Source organism: Manihot esculenta, chromosome 13 (assembly GCF_001659605.2).
Source record: "Manihot esculenta cultivar AM560-2 chromosome 13, M.esculenta_v8, whole genome shotgun sequence".
Classification (NCBI taxonomy): domain Eukaryota; kingdom Viridiplantae; phylum Streptophyta; class Magnoliopsida; order Malpighiales; family Euphorbiaceae; genus Manihot; species Manihot esculenta.
Window position 1 is genome coordinate 10,841,581 of NC_035173.2, and position 14,313 is coordinate 10,855,893.

The 14,313-nt window shown below is 40.1% G+C and overlaps 2 protein-coding genes across 2 annotated transcripts; one reads left to right on the forward strand and one right to left on the reverse strand.

Moving 5' to 3' along the window:
• The first annotated feature begins 2,787 nt into the window (after nt 1–2,787).
• LOC110629194 (zinc finger protein CONSTANS-LIKE 12) lies at nt 2,788–5,221 on the forward strand. The gene is made up of 4 exons (XM_021776107.2): nt 2,788–3,642; nt 3,729–3,959; nt 4,464–4,816; nt 4,929–5,221. Exons 1-4 carry the CDS (start codon nt 3,052–3,054, stop codon nt 5,065–5,067), a joined length of 1,314 nt encoding a protein of 437 aa, XP_021631799.2. The 5' UTR covers nt 2,788–3,051; the 3' UTR covers nt 5,068–5,221.
• Nucleotides 5,222–5,600: 379 nt separating this feature from the next.
• On the reverse strand, nt 5,601–10,900 carry LOC122721489 (cell surface glycoprotein 1-like). Its single transcript, XM_043949328.1, has 2 exons — nt 10,082–10,900; nt 5,601–5,810 (listed from the first exon to the last, which is right to left on the reverse strand). The coding sequence occupies exons 1-2, from the start codon at nt 10,898–10,900 to the stop codon at nt 5,601–5,603; spliced, it is 1,029 nt and encodes a 342-aa protein (XP_043805263.1).
• Between the last annotated feature and the right edge of the window lie 3,413 nt (nt 10,901–14,313).

Below are 14,313 nucleotides of genomic sequence, written 5' to 3' on the forward strand. Positions count from 1 at the left end.
GGGCAGTTTCGACTGCCGAAAGTGCCGCCGAACATGCATGAGTTTCGTCTCTGTCTGGGAGTTTCGGCCGTCGAAGGTGCCGCCAAACCTGCCTGACTTTCGGCTCTGGAGGGACTTTCGGCCGCCAAACCTGCCGCCGAAAGTGCCCTGTCCAGCCTTCCTTTGCATGTTTTTCTATGGTTGTTTCATGATGTTTTAGGGGGTTTTTGGGGAGTAGTTTAGAGTTATGTTCATGTATGTTTGGTCCCTCATTTGAGTCCACCTGTGTAGGTTCGGACCCGAGGAACCGAGGACCCCAGCAGTGAGTCAGCTGCTCCAGTGTCTGGTCAGAGCTATCCAGAGGTGAGTGGAATAACTTATTACGTTTAAAGCAAACAGATGGACATTTTTAGCATAACTCACACATCATTAATGCCATGAGATATACTAGGTTGTTGCATTAGAATTCACGAATATGTTGCATTGCATAAATTGTTGTTGATGTGGATGAATGTTGGATGATCCATAGTCCTCGACCTATGATGTGACGATATGATATGTACGGTATGGAAAGTAAGACCAGTGGGACCCATTCTATGTTCGCTGGCACTATGTAAGAGAAAGACCATGACCCATTCTATGTTCTGGCACAGTTGGACTGTTATGTTATGCCATGTAAGAGGAAGACCAGGACCCATTCTACGTTCTGGCACAGTTGGACTATGTAGAGGACTATTGGTGACAAATTCATCCTTGATGTGATTAGCTGTGATATGATGCATTCCATGTTATCATATGTTTTAAAAGTTTTATTATTCTGCTCACTGGGCTCTAGTAGCTCACCTCTCTCCCTAAATCCCCGGGTTTGCAGGTACAGGGTAGACTAGGAGGTCCACAAGAGTATTGAAGTCATGTGTTTGTAATAGATATAGTGTGGACATGATAAATTGTAAAACGATGTAAAGTAATGTATGTAATGATATTGAGGATTAGAGATTGTGCTTGACCCAATGTGTAAGGTATCCCTTTTTATACATGATCTTAGATGATTTGTGATGTTTATGTAAACCAGCTCAACATATGTTGTATTGCCCATTGGGGCATTGATGAGATCCCACAGAGGGGTCATGGTTATGATTATGACTATGTTCAGTGCTTGCACAGGTTGAGTTTGGTGTATGATAGAATGTATGAAAGAAAAGTTTTAATTTTTATTTTTTATGAATGTTGTCGATCATGTATGGGATTAAGCAGGTTCACAGGATGTATGTTAGGCTTGCTACGGGTCCCGGCGGCCTTAAGCCGACCTGGATCCTAGCGCCGGTAGCGGTCCGATTTTTGGGTCGTTACACTATCTTTTGATGACAATTCACGGCTCACTTTGAAAAATTTTCATATAAAATCAATATTCAATGATAAATGAATGATTAAAGTATTAAATATTAGTTGAATTATTTCATTAAATTGAAGTATGTTATATATGAAATGATAATTGAAAAACTAGCGTTTAATAATTTTCATATAAAATATTGATATATAAAATGATAATAAAAAAACTAGTGTTTAATAATTTTCATATAAAATCAATATTCAATATTTTATATGAAAGTATTAAATATTAGTTGAATTTTTTCATTAGATTGAAGTATGTTATATATGAAATGATAATCGAAAAACTAGTGTTTAATAAGAATTTTAATTTTAGGTAATCATTTGAGTTAATCACTTAAATTTAAAAGAGGGCAATAAAAATATTTCAACTCATATAATGACAATTAAAGGATGAAAAAGATTAATTTTGGGATAAATTGAAAATATAAAAGTTTAAGTGTTGGGTTTTAAAAATATAGGACTGATTCATTAATTGGATTAAAATTAGGGACTCAAGTATAATTTATTCTACTAATAATAATAAGTGTAATTTATAATATACCCTTGAAATTTAACAGAACATACAACTTAGTCCTTTATCATTTTAAGGAAAAACAATTAAGTTTCTAAGATTTTATTATGTTAAACAAATAATCATTCTATTAAAATTTATTGTTATTCTATAACAATCTAATCTTTTAAAATTTACTTTTTATAATAATTTAATTTTTTTAATTTAATAATTTGTGAAAATTTAATTTTTATAGTTTAATATTTATAATCATATAATCCCTTTAAGTTAACATCTTCAATTAACGGTTAATTAACAACAAACTAAAAAAATAATATTTTGTTAATAAAATAAAAATTTAAAAATCAAATTATTTATTATTAAAAAAAATAAGAACTAAATTATAAATTTTACTAAATCTCAATAATAATAATAATAATAATAATAATAATAATAATAATAATAATAATAATAATAATAATAATAATAATAATAATGTGTATTAAAATAGAAATTTGAAAAAGAGAAACTAAGTTGACCAAGGAAATAACCGCGTCTGCAGTCTTCCTTGACCATAAAATCAAAAGCTATTCAACGACAAAGGCCACATTTCCCACCTGAGATCTCGATATCTCAAAGAAACAACCCACCAAAATCTCGAGAGATGAGATGACTTGGCAGCCAGTTTGTGACCCATTTCACAACCAAAATTTACCATCCAAAAAACTAGCTCCCGAACAGCACTCCTGGCCCAACCCATATATTCTCATATTCTCCACATCAGCATCTAATCATTTTCTATAGCCATGTTGTTACACGTGGCAACAACCCATTAATTTTAGCCAAAACCTCAATAAATAATTGACTATGCCTGACTCTTCTCTCGTACTACTTACCGGCATAACGCCAGCCAACCCAACTCAAGCTCTCCCGCTGCTCTTTTGTCTTTTCTCGTCTCTTTTTCAAGTATTTTATTCTGTGTTTATGGAAATTGGCTGATTCTACCTTTCTTTTCCATCAATCATTCATAGCTTTAGTTAAGAGAGTTCTTTCTTTTTTCTTTTTATTTCCGTGTTTTGTGATTGTTTTTTTTAACGGGGTAGAAGGATTTGCGTTGTGAGAGAAGTAAGGCTAATAATAATGCTCAGTTCTAGGCTCAGATATTACTTCGAGAAGTGTGGAAGGTAAATATGGAACCGTTATGTGAGTTTTGTGGGGTTGTAAGGGCAGTAGTTTATTGTAAATCAGATTCTGCAAGGCTGTGTTTGAACTGTGATGAATTTGTACATTCTGCAAACTGTTTATCTCGAAGGCATTCTCGTTCACTTCTCTGTGATAAGTGCAATTCCCAACCGTCAATTCTCCGGTGTTTAGATGACAAGTTGTCTATTTGTCAAAACTGTGATTGGAATAATACAAATAGTTGTTCAAGCTCCGGCCACCATCTCCAAGTCTTGTCTTGTTACACCGGTCGACCTTCTTTGGCAGAATTTTCTAGGATTTGGTCTTCTGTTCTTGATGCTTCTCCTAGTACAACAACTAGTTATGATCCTGAAGGATTGGGAACGACGTCGCTTCCCTCTCTACAAGGAAATGAGGATTCCATGATTAGTTGTTTGAAGAACAAGGATAATGAAGGCACCTTTGGATTGGTGACTAGAAAGTTGAATGAATTAGAACCTTGTATGAGGTCCTCTAATGTCATTCCACAGGATCCAAATTCTGTTCCTCATGGTAGAGATCAAGAATCTTTCTTGCCTGAGGATCCAAACATGTCAAAGGTAAAATTAATTTCACTCAGTTTTTCTAATTACATTACTCAAATAAACATGGCCCAATTCATTTTCTTGTGTGTCAATTACTTCAGGCCGGTTGCTCCAATTTCAAAGATCTTGAAATTCCAGATGGTGAAGATTTATGTGAAGGTCTCAACATGGATGATGTTGCATTGAACTTTGAGAATGGTGATGATATATTTGGATGCCCTCAAGTTCAACCCAGATACCACCAAGGGGATATTAGAAAGGATTGCATTTTAATGGAGAAAAGTTTATCAGTTACTGAATCTAACGCTGGTCGTGTTGACAATACCATAGAGGTTTGCTTTAACTTAAAATTCTGAATTCTTTTTTTTTTTTTATTTGAATTTCTGGTTCTATATTGTTCTACCATTCATTTCATGAGAAACTTATTAATTATTCCTTGTGCTATAACCACATTAATTACCATGGGTTTGAGTTACAGAAACAATTTCTCTGACTGTACAAATGAATCATTCCTAGAGCTCTTGCTTCATTCCCTAGATCACTCTTTTCTATTATAGTAAAATTAATGAATTGATTCTGGCATTGGACTTTTAGCCAACTAGGTTTAAAAAGAAAAATCTTAAATTCCATGTTCGGATTTTTTTTTAATTAGTTTTTTTTTCTGAAACCTCAGATGTATCATTTACCCATATGTACGATGTGATAAGTTACTTTTATATATATATATATATATATATATATATATATATATTTTGTCCATCCGTCTATTTTCTCGACTTTTTTCGGTTAGTGATAAACACTTCCGTTCTTAAGTTTTTACCTGTGTATTTTTTCAGGTAACCTCATCTGGACAGCAAGACTGCATCGCATTCCAATCACCTCAAGTTGCCTGTTCAACAAGTATGATACAGGCAATGTATGGTAGTACTAGTTGCTTGTATATGAACCCGAGTTTCAATAGAAGTATTAATCTTGGATTTCCAACTACCACTCGACAAATTCACTCAAGCATATCTCTTTCACCATCCAATATCACTGGTGAGAGCAGTGCTGCTGATTATCAAGATTGTGGAATATCACCAGTGTTTTTGACCAAAGAATCACCACGGGAATTGAATTTGGAAACAAGCTGTCCACAAGCAAGGGAAAAAGCTAAGATGAGATACAAAGAAAAGAAGAAGACAAGAATGTATGTGTTTGCTTCTAACTCCAACTACATTTCAGGTTAATGCATGCATTTCTGTAGGCTTTCCAGCTTGTGGGTTCTGACAGATTTTTCAAAATTGGTGATGTTTTTGCAGATTTGGTAAGCAAATCAGATATGCCTCTCGTAAAGCCTTGGCTGATACTAGAAAACGTGTCAAAGGTAGATTTGTAAAAGTTGGTGAAGCATATGATTATGACCCATTTGTAAATAAATACAAATTATGCCTCTCGTAAATGCATGATGTGTAAGCCCCATCTGTATTTAATTTGTGCCAAGCAATTTGTGGACAATCTAGTTAAAAATACGCCGCTGCAGTAGCATGATGATCTTTAGCCTCTAAAGAACACGATTCTTTCGCTGCTTCGTGCTACTGGACTCTATTCAAGATAAAAAGCGACAAGTTTCATCAATGCTGCTTACTTAGTTTTGGAAGAGCAGCTGCTTGTTTCTGTTTGTCCATGTTGACTTATTTGCTGATTCTAACTTATTTTAGGAATATGATTTGATTTGATTAGAATTCTTAATTATTTCTGTAATTATTATTTTGGTTTAAATATAATTTTTTGTGTATAAGTAGTCATGTAAACCAACTCTAAAAATTAAGAGTGAAATACAAGAATACTCTAAATTTTCTCAAAATTCTTCGTGGTATCAAAGTTTTTTTTTTCCTGATTTTAGGGTTCAAATTCAAATTTTCCTCTTTAGGGTTTCAAAACCCTAAATCTACCTTTTTTGGTACTTACCCATCTAGGAGCCTTTCCTCCTCTCACCACCGGTACCAGGAGAATCGTTGGACTGTCGCCGGCAGATCGCTTAGTTCCGATGCCAAAAAAGCCTGCATGTAAGGCTCACGCGCCTCCCTTTCCCGGCGCGTGTCCCATCGCTTCTCGGCGCGTGACCAATCGTCTGACGCTGCTTCGCTGCTCCAATCACTCTGGCGACGATTCTGACCATTTTTCCGGCCTTCCCATGCAGCCTGGTGTTTTGGTGAATCAATTGGGCTCTTTTGTGCGTACAACTTTGAGTACCTTCTATTCTTTCACGGTTCATAAATCTTTACCATGGCAGAAGGTAAAAGGGTCTTAATTCCTAACTTTGATTACTCATTCTCCGGTGCCACATCTAACTTTGTAAAGTCAGGTAATGCTTCCTCTCTTAAAAATGTTCCATGGATTATCGATTCTGGTGCGAATAGACATATGACAGACTCTTCTAAAGGCTTTCTCAATTATTTTCCTTCTCTAACCAAAGATAGTGTCAGAATTGCTGATAACTCTTTTACTCCCATATCCGGAACAAGTTCTGTTATTTACACATCCAACATTAAATTATCATTTGTCCTTCATGTTCCCCACTTTTCTGTCAACCTTTTATCTGTCAGTGCTATCACCAATGCCCTTAACTGTAAAATTAAATTCTTTCTTGATCATTGTGTTATTCAGGATCTTCGCACAGGAAAGAGGATCGGCAATGGTAGGCTGCATGATGGCTTATATATGTTGAAGAGTGATCCAAGTTCTTTAATATCTCAAACTTGTTTTGGAGAAAATAAAGATATCAATCAGGAAATAATACAGTGGCACAGGCGGTGATAGGCGGTTGTCGAAGCCGTCAAAAATAAACCTATTAAACAATCAACAATAAACTTGTAGATAGTGGCAATAGGGTCGAACCACAGGGAATTGACACTAAAGATCTTCCTAATAATAACCAAGATGAGTAAATAACAAATAATTAAAAGATGGGGGTTTGATTTGATGATTAAAATTAAATAGCAAAAGAAAGCAATAATTTAAATAGATGAGAATTTCAGTGAGAAAGAGATTCTAGCTGAAGTGTGAGTCTAATTCAGTTTGTTCAGAATTGATCATTGATTATCAAAGACTCCTATTTGATTTCAATAAATCAGTTTTGGTTGTGGAAGACGCTTCTCACAATCCAAATTCTTCCTTAGTTCTAGTTTGATTAGGAAACGTTCGCTAATCAAACACTAATCAACAAGTTGCCAAGGAACGTCCTTGGGGCATTGTAGCATCGAACAACTGTTGATTGCATTAAGACTTAGAAAAATCCAATTCTATCCTTGCCAACCGCGTGGTCAAGTTTAGATTATGCAACTTGATTAAATGTGTATTTGAACAACCTAAGCAATTACGGACCTAAATCATTCAAACAATATTACTTAAGCAATTTAAAAGCAATGGGCCCTTATTGATTCTAAAAGCAAAGTAATAATTATGGAAAAGATCAGTTTGCATAAATATTGAAACAAACAAGAGTTCAACAATGGAGTATTAAACCTCCCAATTCATCACAAATCTGAATATTCTCAACTTCAACTAGAAAAGAAAAGAGTTTAGCCACTCATGGTGGACTAAATACACAAAAAAAGATGAAAGGAAAGGAAAAAGGAAGATGCTGGAGAGTTTCTGGCGAGTTCAATTCCTCAGCAGAAGATGCCTTTGCTGGTTTGGAGGTTGCCCTTTTATAGTTGAAGAGTTCCATCCTTCTAGGGTTTTGAAACCCCTTTTTAATTTGGCTTGTGACTCCTCTTTTGATGTTGAATTTGATTGCAACTGGAATTCCTTAGGTGAGAAACTCTTTCGTGGCTCTTGGAATTGTTTTGGTAGTGATTGAGTTGGATTTGGACTTTTGAAAACTTGAAATTCGATTTCCTGAACAATTTCCCGCTCTGCTGTATTTTCTGCTGTCGAAGTGATTTGTCCTGCGATTTGACCAGTTTCTTCAAGTGATTGGGCAAATCGCTGACCAGATCGCTTCTCTGTGAGTCAGTCCTCTATGTCTCTGCGAGTGATTTGGCCAGTGATCCTCGCGTTTTTTGGGCAAATCACTTGCCATATCACTACTGCCTGTTGCCTCCGGGTTTCTGCTTCAGCTTGATCTGGGCAGTGATTGGAGCAGATTATCTGGTGATCTTGGGCAAATCACTGGGCAAATCATCCTTTTGTAAATTTTCTGCACTTTTTTTCTCCCATTTTCCAATTTCTTCCTTTTCTGTAAAAACAAGATAAAAACCATAAATTAAACTGAAAAATGTGTAAATAAGCAATAATAATTATGATAAAAATGTGGCTAAATTATACTTGATCAAATACCCCCACACCTAGCTTTTTGCTTGTCCTCAAGCAACAAATAACTTAGCCAATCAAGTCCCCTTTTTCCTTAGAGCCTAAGTACCATTTAATCAGCCCCCCCTAGACTCCTAATCTGAATTATCACAGTATAGAGTACATGCACTAAGGTCATCCTCTCCTTTCCTTGTTTCCTTTCACCTACCATGGTCAAGAGAAAGGTTTTTGAATCAATTATGCTTAATCCTTTATGTTAGTTTTAATGCAACCCCTAGGAGTGACTTGCCCCTTTTCTCTTCTCTATTTCTTTTTATTTTTGTTTTTATTTTCATCAGCACTTATTCTTATCCTTGCCTGAAAAAGTCACTAACCTTTTTACGCGATTGTGTACATGGGTGATACACCCCCGGTTATTCAGTTAGTCACTTGTTCAAGTGGCTACTAGCTCTGTTCATAGTCTAGACCATCGAAACTTATTTGCTTGAAAAAGTTACTGACCTTTTTACGCGATTGTGTACATGGGTGATACACCCCCGGTTACTTAGTCAGTTACTTCTCCAAGTGGTTATTAGGCTCAGTTCATAGTCTTAGACCATTGGAACAAGTTTGTGATTAGTGCTTTGTGCTAGTTTTTCATGATAATTTGGGCAAATCAGCTCATAGGGAGTTACACTAACTTTGTGTTTGCATGTATTTGTATTTTTATTTCCCTTGACCTTAGCAAATTTAAGGATTCAATTCAAGAGAAAACTCCCTAAGTGAAGGTAACATACTGTGAATGATTCAATTTAGGCTTAAAGGGGTGGCAAATCAATGGGGTCATGAGATAAGGGCACTCTTTCAACTTTGTTATCTATGTTGAGTAGAGCAATTAGCTACAAAATTCTGTGTGTGTGTGCTAGGAGTGTGAAAAAAAATTCTGGTGTGTGCAAAAAGGGGTGAGAACAATGCAAAAAGAAACAAAAAGAAACAACAAGAAGCAAAAAGATGGTGTAATTAATGAATAAATACTCTCCAGTACCCCCACACCTATCCCACATATTGTCCTCAATGTGTGAATAAACATATAGAAAAAATGAAGGAGAAAAGGGAAAGGGACTCCCTGGCCTGTGAGTGATTTGACCAGTGACTTGGGCAAGCACTGGGCAAATCACTGGGCAGATCGCTATCTGTCACGGTGCTGGGGCAGAAAATAGTCCACCAGCAGGTCCAACAAGTGCTCCATCCTTTGCATTCGATCTTCAATCCTTCTGAGACGAGCCTCTACTGTCTGGTTGGGGGCTTCGTCTTCAGGTGGCTGAGGAGCATCCTGCTGGGGGGCTGCTGGAGGTGGCTCATTTGCTGGTTCCTGCCCTATTGCTTGTGTTGCCTCATCTGCAGTATCTGCTATAGTGGCTGGCTGCTGGGTGGTGGTGCTTATGGTGGCTTTCTTCCTTCTGAAAACACGCTCATGGCGTGGCGTTACTGGACCTGCAGGTGCAATGGAAAAAACATCCCCCACCTTACAAAGCAACCCCATATCATCCAATGTGCGTAGGTCCAAGGGGGTTGTTTTGGGGGTGGGGGAAAGGTCAGTATATGCTGGGTGCAATAATTTGAGATTCACTGCAATGGCAGTGATCAAGGGGCCAAAAATCAGTGGCCTGTTATACTGAATGATGCTAGATAGTTGGGTGGCAACCTAGTATCCCAGATGTATTTTCCTATGTGTGTGCATGCACCAAAGAATATATAACTCAGTTCTAGTCAGGATGTTGGAGGCATCCTTCCTCCCAGAAAATGTGTAAGCCAGGAATCTGTGGAGGTATTTCAGGCTGGGGTTTCTGAGGTAAAGGTCCTTGGACCTTGTGGGTGAGTAGGAGTCTGGTGGATTGTCACTTAATTCCAAGTACACAGAGCTTGGATCAAACTCAGCAGGGAAGTCCCAGGTGGACTGAGGGCATTCACAGCCCATGGCTATGCCGAATTCCTGCAGGGATAAGCGAAATCGCTTCCCCAATAACCTAAATCCAATAGTGCCTGGTGTGTGTATGTTATGCATGGCAGGTTTATCAAAATAGAACGTGGTGAAGAACTCATGTGTGAGTTCAAGGAAGGAGGGCATGCGCAGGAGGAAAAAAATGTCCCAGCCAATAGCAGAGATGAGAGAACGTACCTGGGAATGGAGTCTCAGTGCTCCGAGGGTGGCATGGTGGATATACTTACCTGGGTGATATGGTAGGGATGAAACTTTCAGCAGCCTGGTGCGTTCAGAAATTTTGTTGAATGTCAGTGATTTGACGATGTGATCTGGGTATGCTGGCCTGGGCAAATCGCTGGGCAAATTGCTGGGCATATCACTGAGTGTGTCGCTAGGCACATCGCTAGGCACATCACTTGGTAAGTCCACGGGCACATCGGTGGGCACATCGCTGGGCACATCGCTGGTGAAATCAGTAGGCGCATCGCTAGGCACATCACTTGGTAAGTCCACGGGCGCATCGGTGGGCACATCGGTGGGCACATCGCTGGGCATAGCGCTGGTGAAATCAGTAGGCGCATCGCTAGGCACATCGCTGGGCATAGCGCTTGGAAAATCCGTGGGCGCATCAGTGGGCACAGCGTTGGTGGAATCAGTGGGCGTACCACTTTCTTTGAGTCCTGCGGGATGTATGGCAATGGTGGGTTCCAGCTCTGATCTTGGTGGCGACTGTGTTCTTGGCCGTTTGTGGCTGTGGCCGGTGGGAGTGGTGGCTTCAGGTAGCATTTCGCCCGCAGGGTTTGTCTTCGAGTCTATTGTGGATGGTGGTGGCGGCGTTCTTTGCCGTTTCTTTTGCCGGCGATATGTCTGGGCGGCCGGTGAATCGGTGCGTCCGGTCGCTGGTTCAGTAGCCGGTGGCGTTTCGGTGCTGGTGGTGGCTGGTGGAGTGGTATCCCACGCTTCATTGTCACTGTCATAGGGGATGGGTTTCGGCAGCCCTAGTTTCTTCCACATGAACGGTCCGCCGGTGGCCTTCATCTTGATTCGGACCATGGTGGTCTTGAGTTCGCCGGTGGGTGAGTGGTGGTCGGAGAGGGGAAAGCCTGATGATTTATTGCTGGCCCTCTGGATTCTTGACAGGGTGATTTGACCAGTGATTTGGGTAAGCAGTGGGCAAATCACTTGGCCAGATCGCTTCTCCTTTGCAGTTGCTGGGCTGGTACTGTTCACGCCCTTTTCTGATGATGTGCTTGATTTTGCGATTGGACCGGTGATCTTGGTCAAATTATCTGGGCAATTGGGCAAATCACTGCCCCGATCACTTGTGACTATGGTACATTCAGTCGATTTGCCCAGCGATTTGGGCAAGTAGTGGGCAAATCACTGGGCAAATCATTGGGCAAATCACTGGGCAAATCACTGTCTCTGGGCTGCCTCCCAGTAGCGCCCTGTTTTCTGTCTTGGGCTGGACTTCAGTGTCTTGCTCAGCAGTCTTGGGAAGGGGGATCCAAGGGAACCTCCTCCACAACATGGACAGTAAAACCTTCATAGAATCTCTTCAAACGATGCCCATTAACCTTGAAAACTTTGCTAGTTTGTGGGCTCCTAATGTCAACAGCTCCATGTGGATAGATATGTTCAACCAAGAATGGTCCAATCCACTTAGACCGAAGCTTCCCAGGGAATAATTTGAACCTGGAATCAAAAAGCAAGACTTTATCACCAACCTGGAAGTGTTTTCTGGAGATATTCTTATCATGGAAGGCTTTAGTCTTTGCTTTGTAATCCCATGAAGCTTCATAGGCATCACGCCGGATCTCCTCAAGCTCTTGAATCTGTAATTTTCTGTTAACTCCAGCTTCTTTTTCATCAAGATTACAGCTCTTCACAGCCCAATAGGCTTTATGTTCAAGTTCCACAGGTAGATGGCATGCTTTCCCATAAATCAGCCTATATGGAGACATCCCAATTGGAGTTTTATATGCTGTTCTATATGCCCATAAGGCATCATTGAGGCGTGTACTCCAGTCTTTGCGATTTGGGCAGACCGTTTTCTCCAAGATGGACTTGATCTCCCTATTTGATACTTCAGCCAGCCCATTTGTTTGAGGATGATAGGCAGTAGATGTTCTATGGATGACATGGTACTTCTTGAGGAGAGTTTCTACTACCTTGTTGCAAAAATGGGTGCCTCGGTCACTGATTATGGCTTTGGGCAGTCCAAATCTTGAGAAAATGTGGGATTTTACAAAATCACCCACTGTTTTTGCATCATCAGCTCTTGTTGCTTTGGCCTCAATCCACTTGGACACATAATCCACAGCAAGTAGTATGTAGGTGTTGCCAAAGGAAGGTGGGAATGGTCCCATGAAGTCAATGCCCCATATGTCAAAGATTTCACACACCATGATGGGTGCTTGTGGCATTTCACTTCTTTTGCCAAGGTTTCCTATTTGTTGGCATCTTGCACATGACCTACAAAATAAATAAGCATCTCTAAATATGTTAGGCCAAAATAACCCACTTTCAAGAACTTTCAAGGCTGTCTTGCGTGGCCCAAAGTGACCTCCATAGCTGTAAGAGTGGCAGAAAGTTAGGACAGATGTGATCTCATGGTTTGGGATGCATCTCCTTATGACTTGGTCTGCACAATGCTTCCATAGGTAAGGCTCATCCCACACATAATACCTTGCCTCTTTCTTGATCTTGTCTCTTATGTGTATGGGCAAATCAGTGGGCAAATCACCTATGGCAAGGAAGTTAACAATATCATCATACCATGGTTCCTCTTCTTGGACAGCAAAGAGGTGCTCATCAGGGAAGGTCTCATTGATGGGGCATGTCTCCATCTCGGTCAGAATTCTGCTGAGGTGATCAGCCACAAGGTTCTCCTTGCCTTTCTTGTCACGGATCTCCAAGTCAAACTCTTGTAACAGCAATATCCATCTCACCAGCCTAGGTTTGGACTCCTTTTTCTTGATTAAATACCTTAGTGCAGCATGATCTGAGTATATAATCACCTTTGTACCAAGTAGGTAGGGTCTAAACTTCTCCAATGCAAACACAACAGCCAGCAACTCTTTTTCCGTGGTGGAATAATTGCATTGTGCAGCATCTAGGGTGCGTGAGGCATAGTGAATGACATGAGGAGAGTTACCTATGCGCTGTCCCAATACTGCACCTATAGCAAAGTTGCTGGCATCACACATGATCTCAAATGGAAGGGTCCAATCAGGTGGCTGGATGACTGGGGCAGAAATTAGGAGTGATTTGATCAAATCAAAGGCTGATTTGTAGCTGTCATCAAAGTTGAATGGTACATCCTGCTGTAACAATCTGCAAAGAGGCTGAGTTATTTTAGAAAAATCCTTGATAAACCTCCTGTAAAAACCAGCATGTCCAAGGAATGATCGAATCTCCCTAATGCTGGTTGGGTAGGGCAGATTTTTGATGGTGTCGATTTTAGCTTTGTCCACCTCAATCCCTTTTGCTGAAACAATATGGCCTAAGATTAAGCCATGGCTGACCATGAAGTGGCACTTCTCATAGTTGAGAACCAAGTTTGTCTCCAAACACCTTTGAAGTATCTTCTCCAAGTTGGCTAGGCATTCATGGAATGAGTTGCCATACACCGTAAAGTCATCCATGAAGACTTCAATGATCCTCTCCACATAGTCAGAAAAAATGCTCATCATGCACCTTTGGAAAGTGGCTGGTGCATTGCAAAGACCGAAGGGCATCCTCCTAAATGCGAATGTGCCAAATGGGCATGTGAAAGTGGTCTTCTCTTGGTCTTCTGGTGCAACGGGGATTTGATAAAATCCAGAATATCCATCAAGGAGGCAGTAATGGCTTTTTCCAGCAAGTCTCTCAAGCATTTGGTCCATGAAGGGCAAGGGAAAGTGGTCCTTCCTTGTGGCTGTGTTGAGCTTCCTGTAGTCCATGCAAACTCTCCACCCATTTTGTACACGAGTGGGTACTAGCTCTCCTTCAGAATTAGGGACAATGGTAATCCCGGTCTTCTTTGGTACCACATGGATGGGACTCACCCATTTACTGTCAGAAATGGGGTAGATTACCCCAATGTCTAGGAGCTTCACAATCTCCTTCTTTACAATCTCCATCATAGGTGGATTCAGCCTTCTTTGTGCCTCACGAACAGGTTTGCACTCATCCTCCATAAGTATCCGATGCATGCATGTTGAGGGTGAGATACCCTTTATGTCCTCCAATGTCCACCCAATTGCCTTCTTGTGTTTCCTCAACACATCCAGGAGCTTTTCCTCTTCTTCTTGGCTGAGCTGGTTGGAGATGATTACTGGAAGTGTATTTCCAGCTCCCAAGTAGCCATATTTGAGGTGGTTAGGCAAGGGTTTCAGTTTTGGTGCATTTTCTGTCTGCTGGTTTTCTGTCTGCCTGCTGTCCGA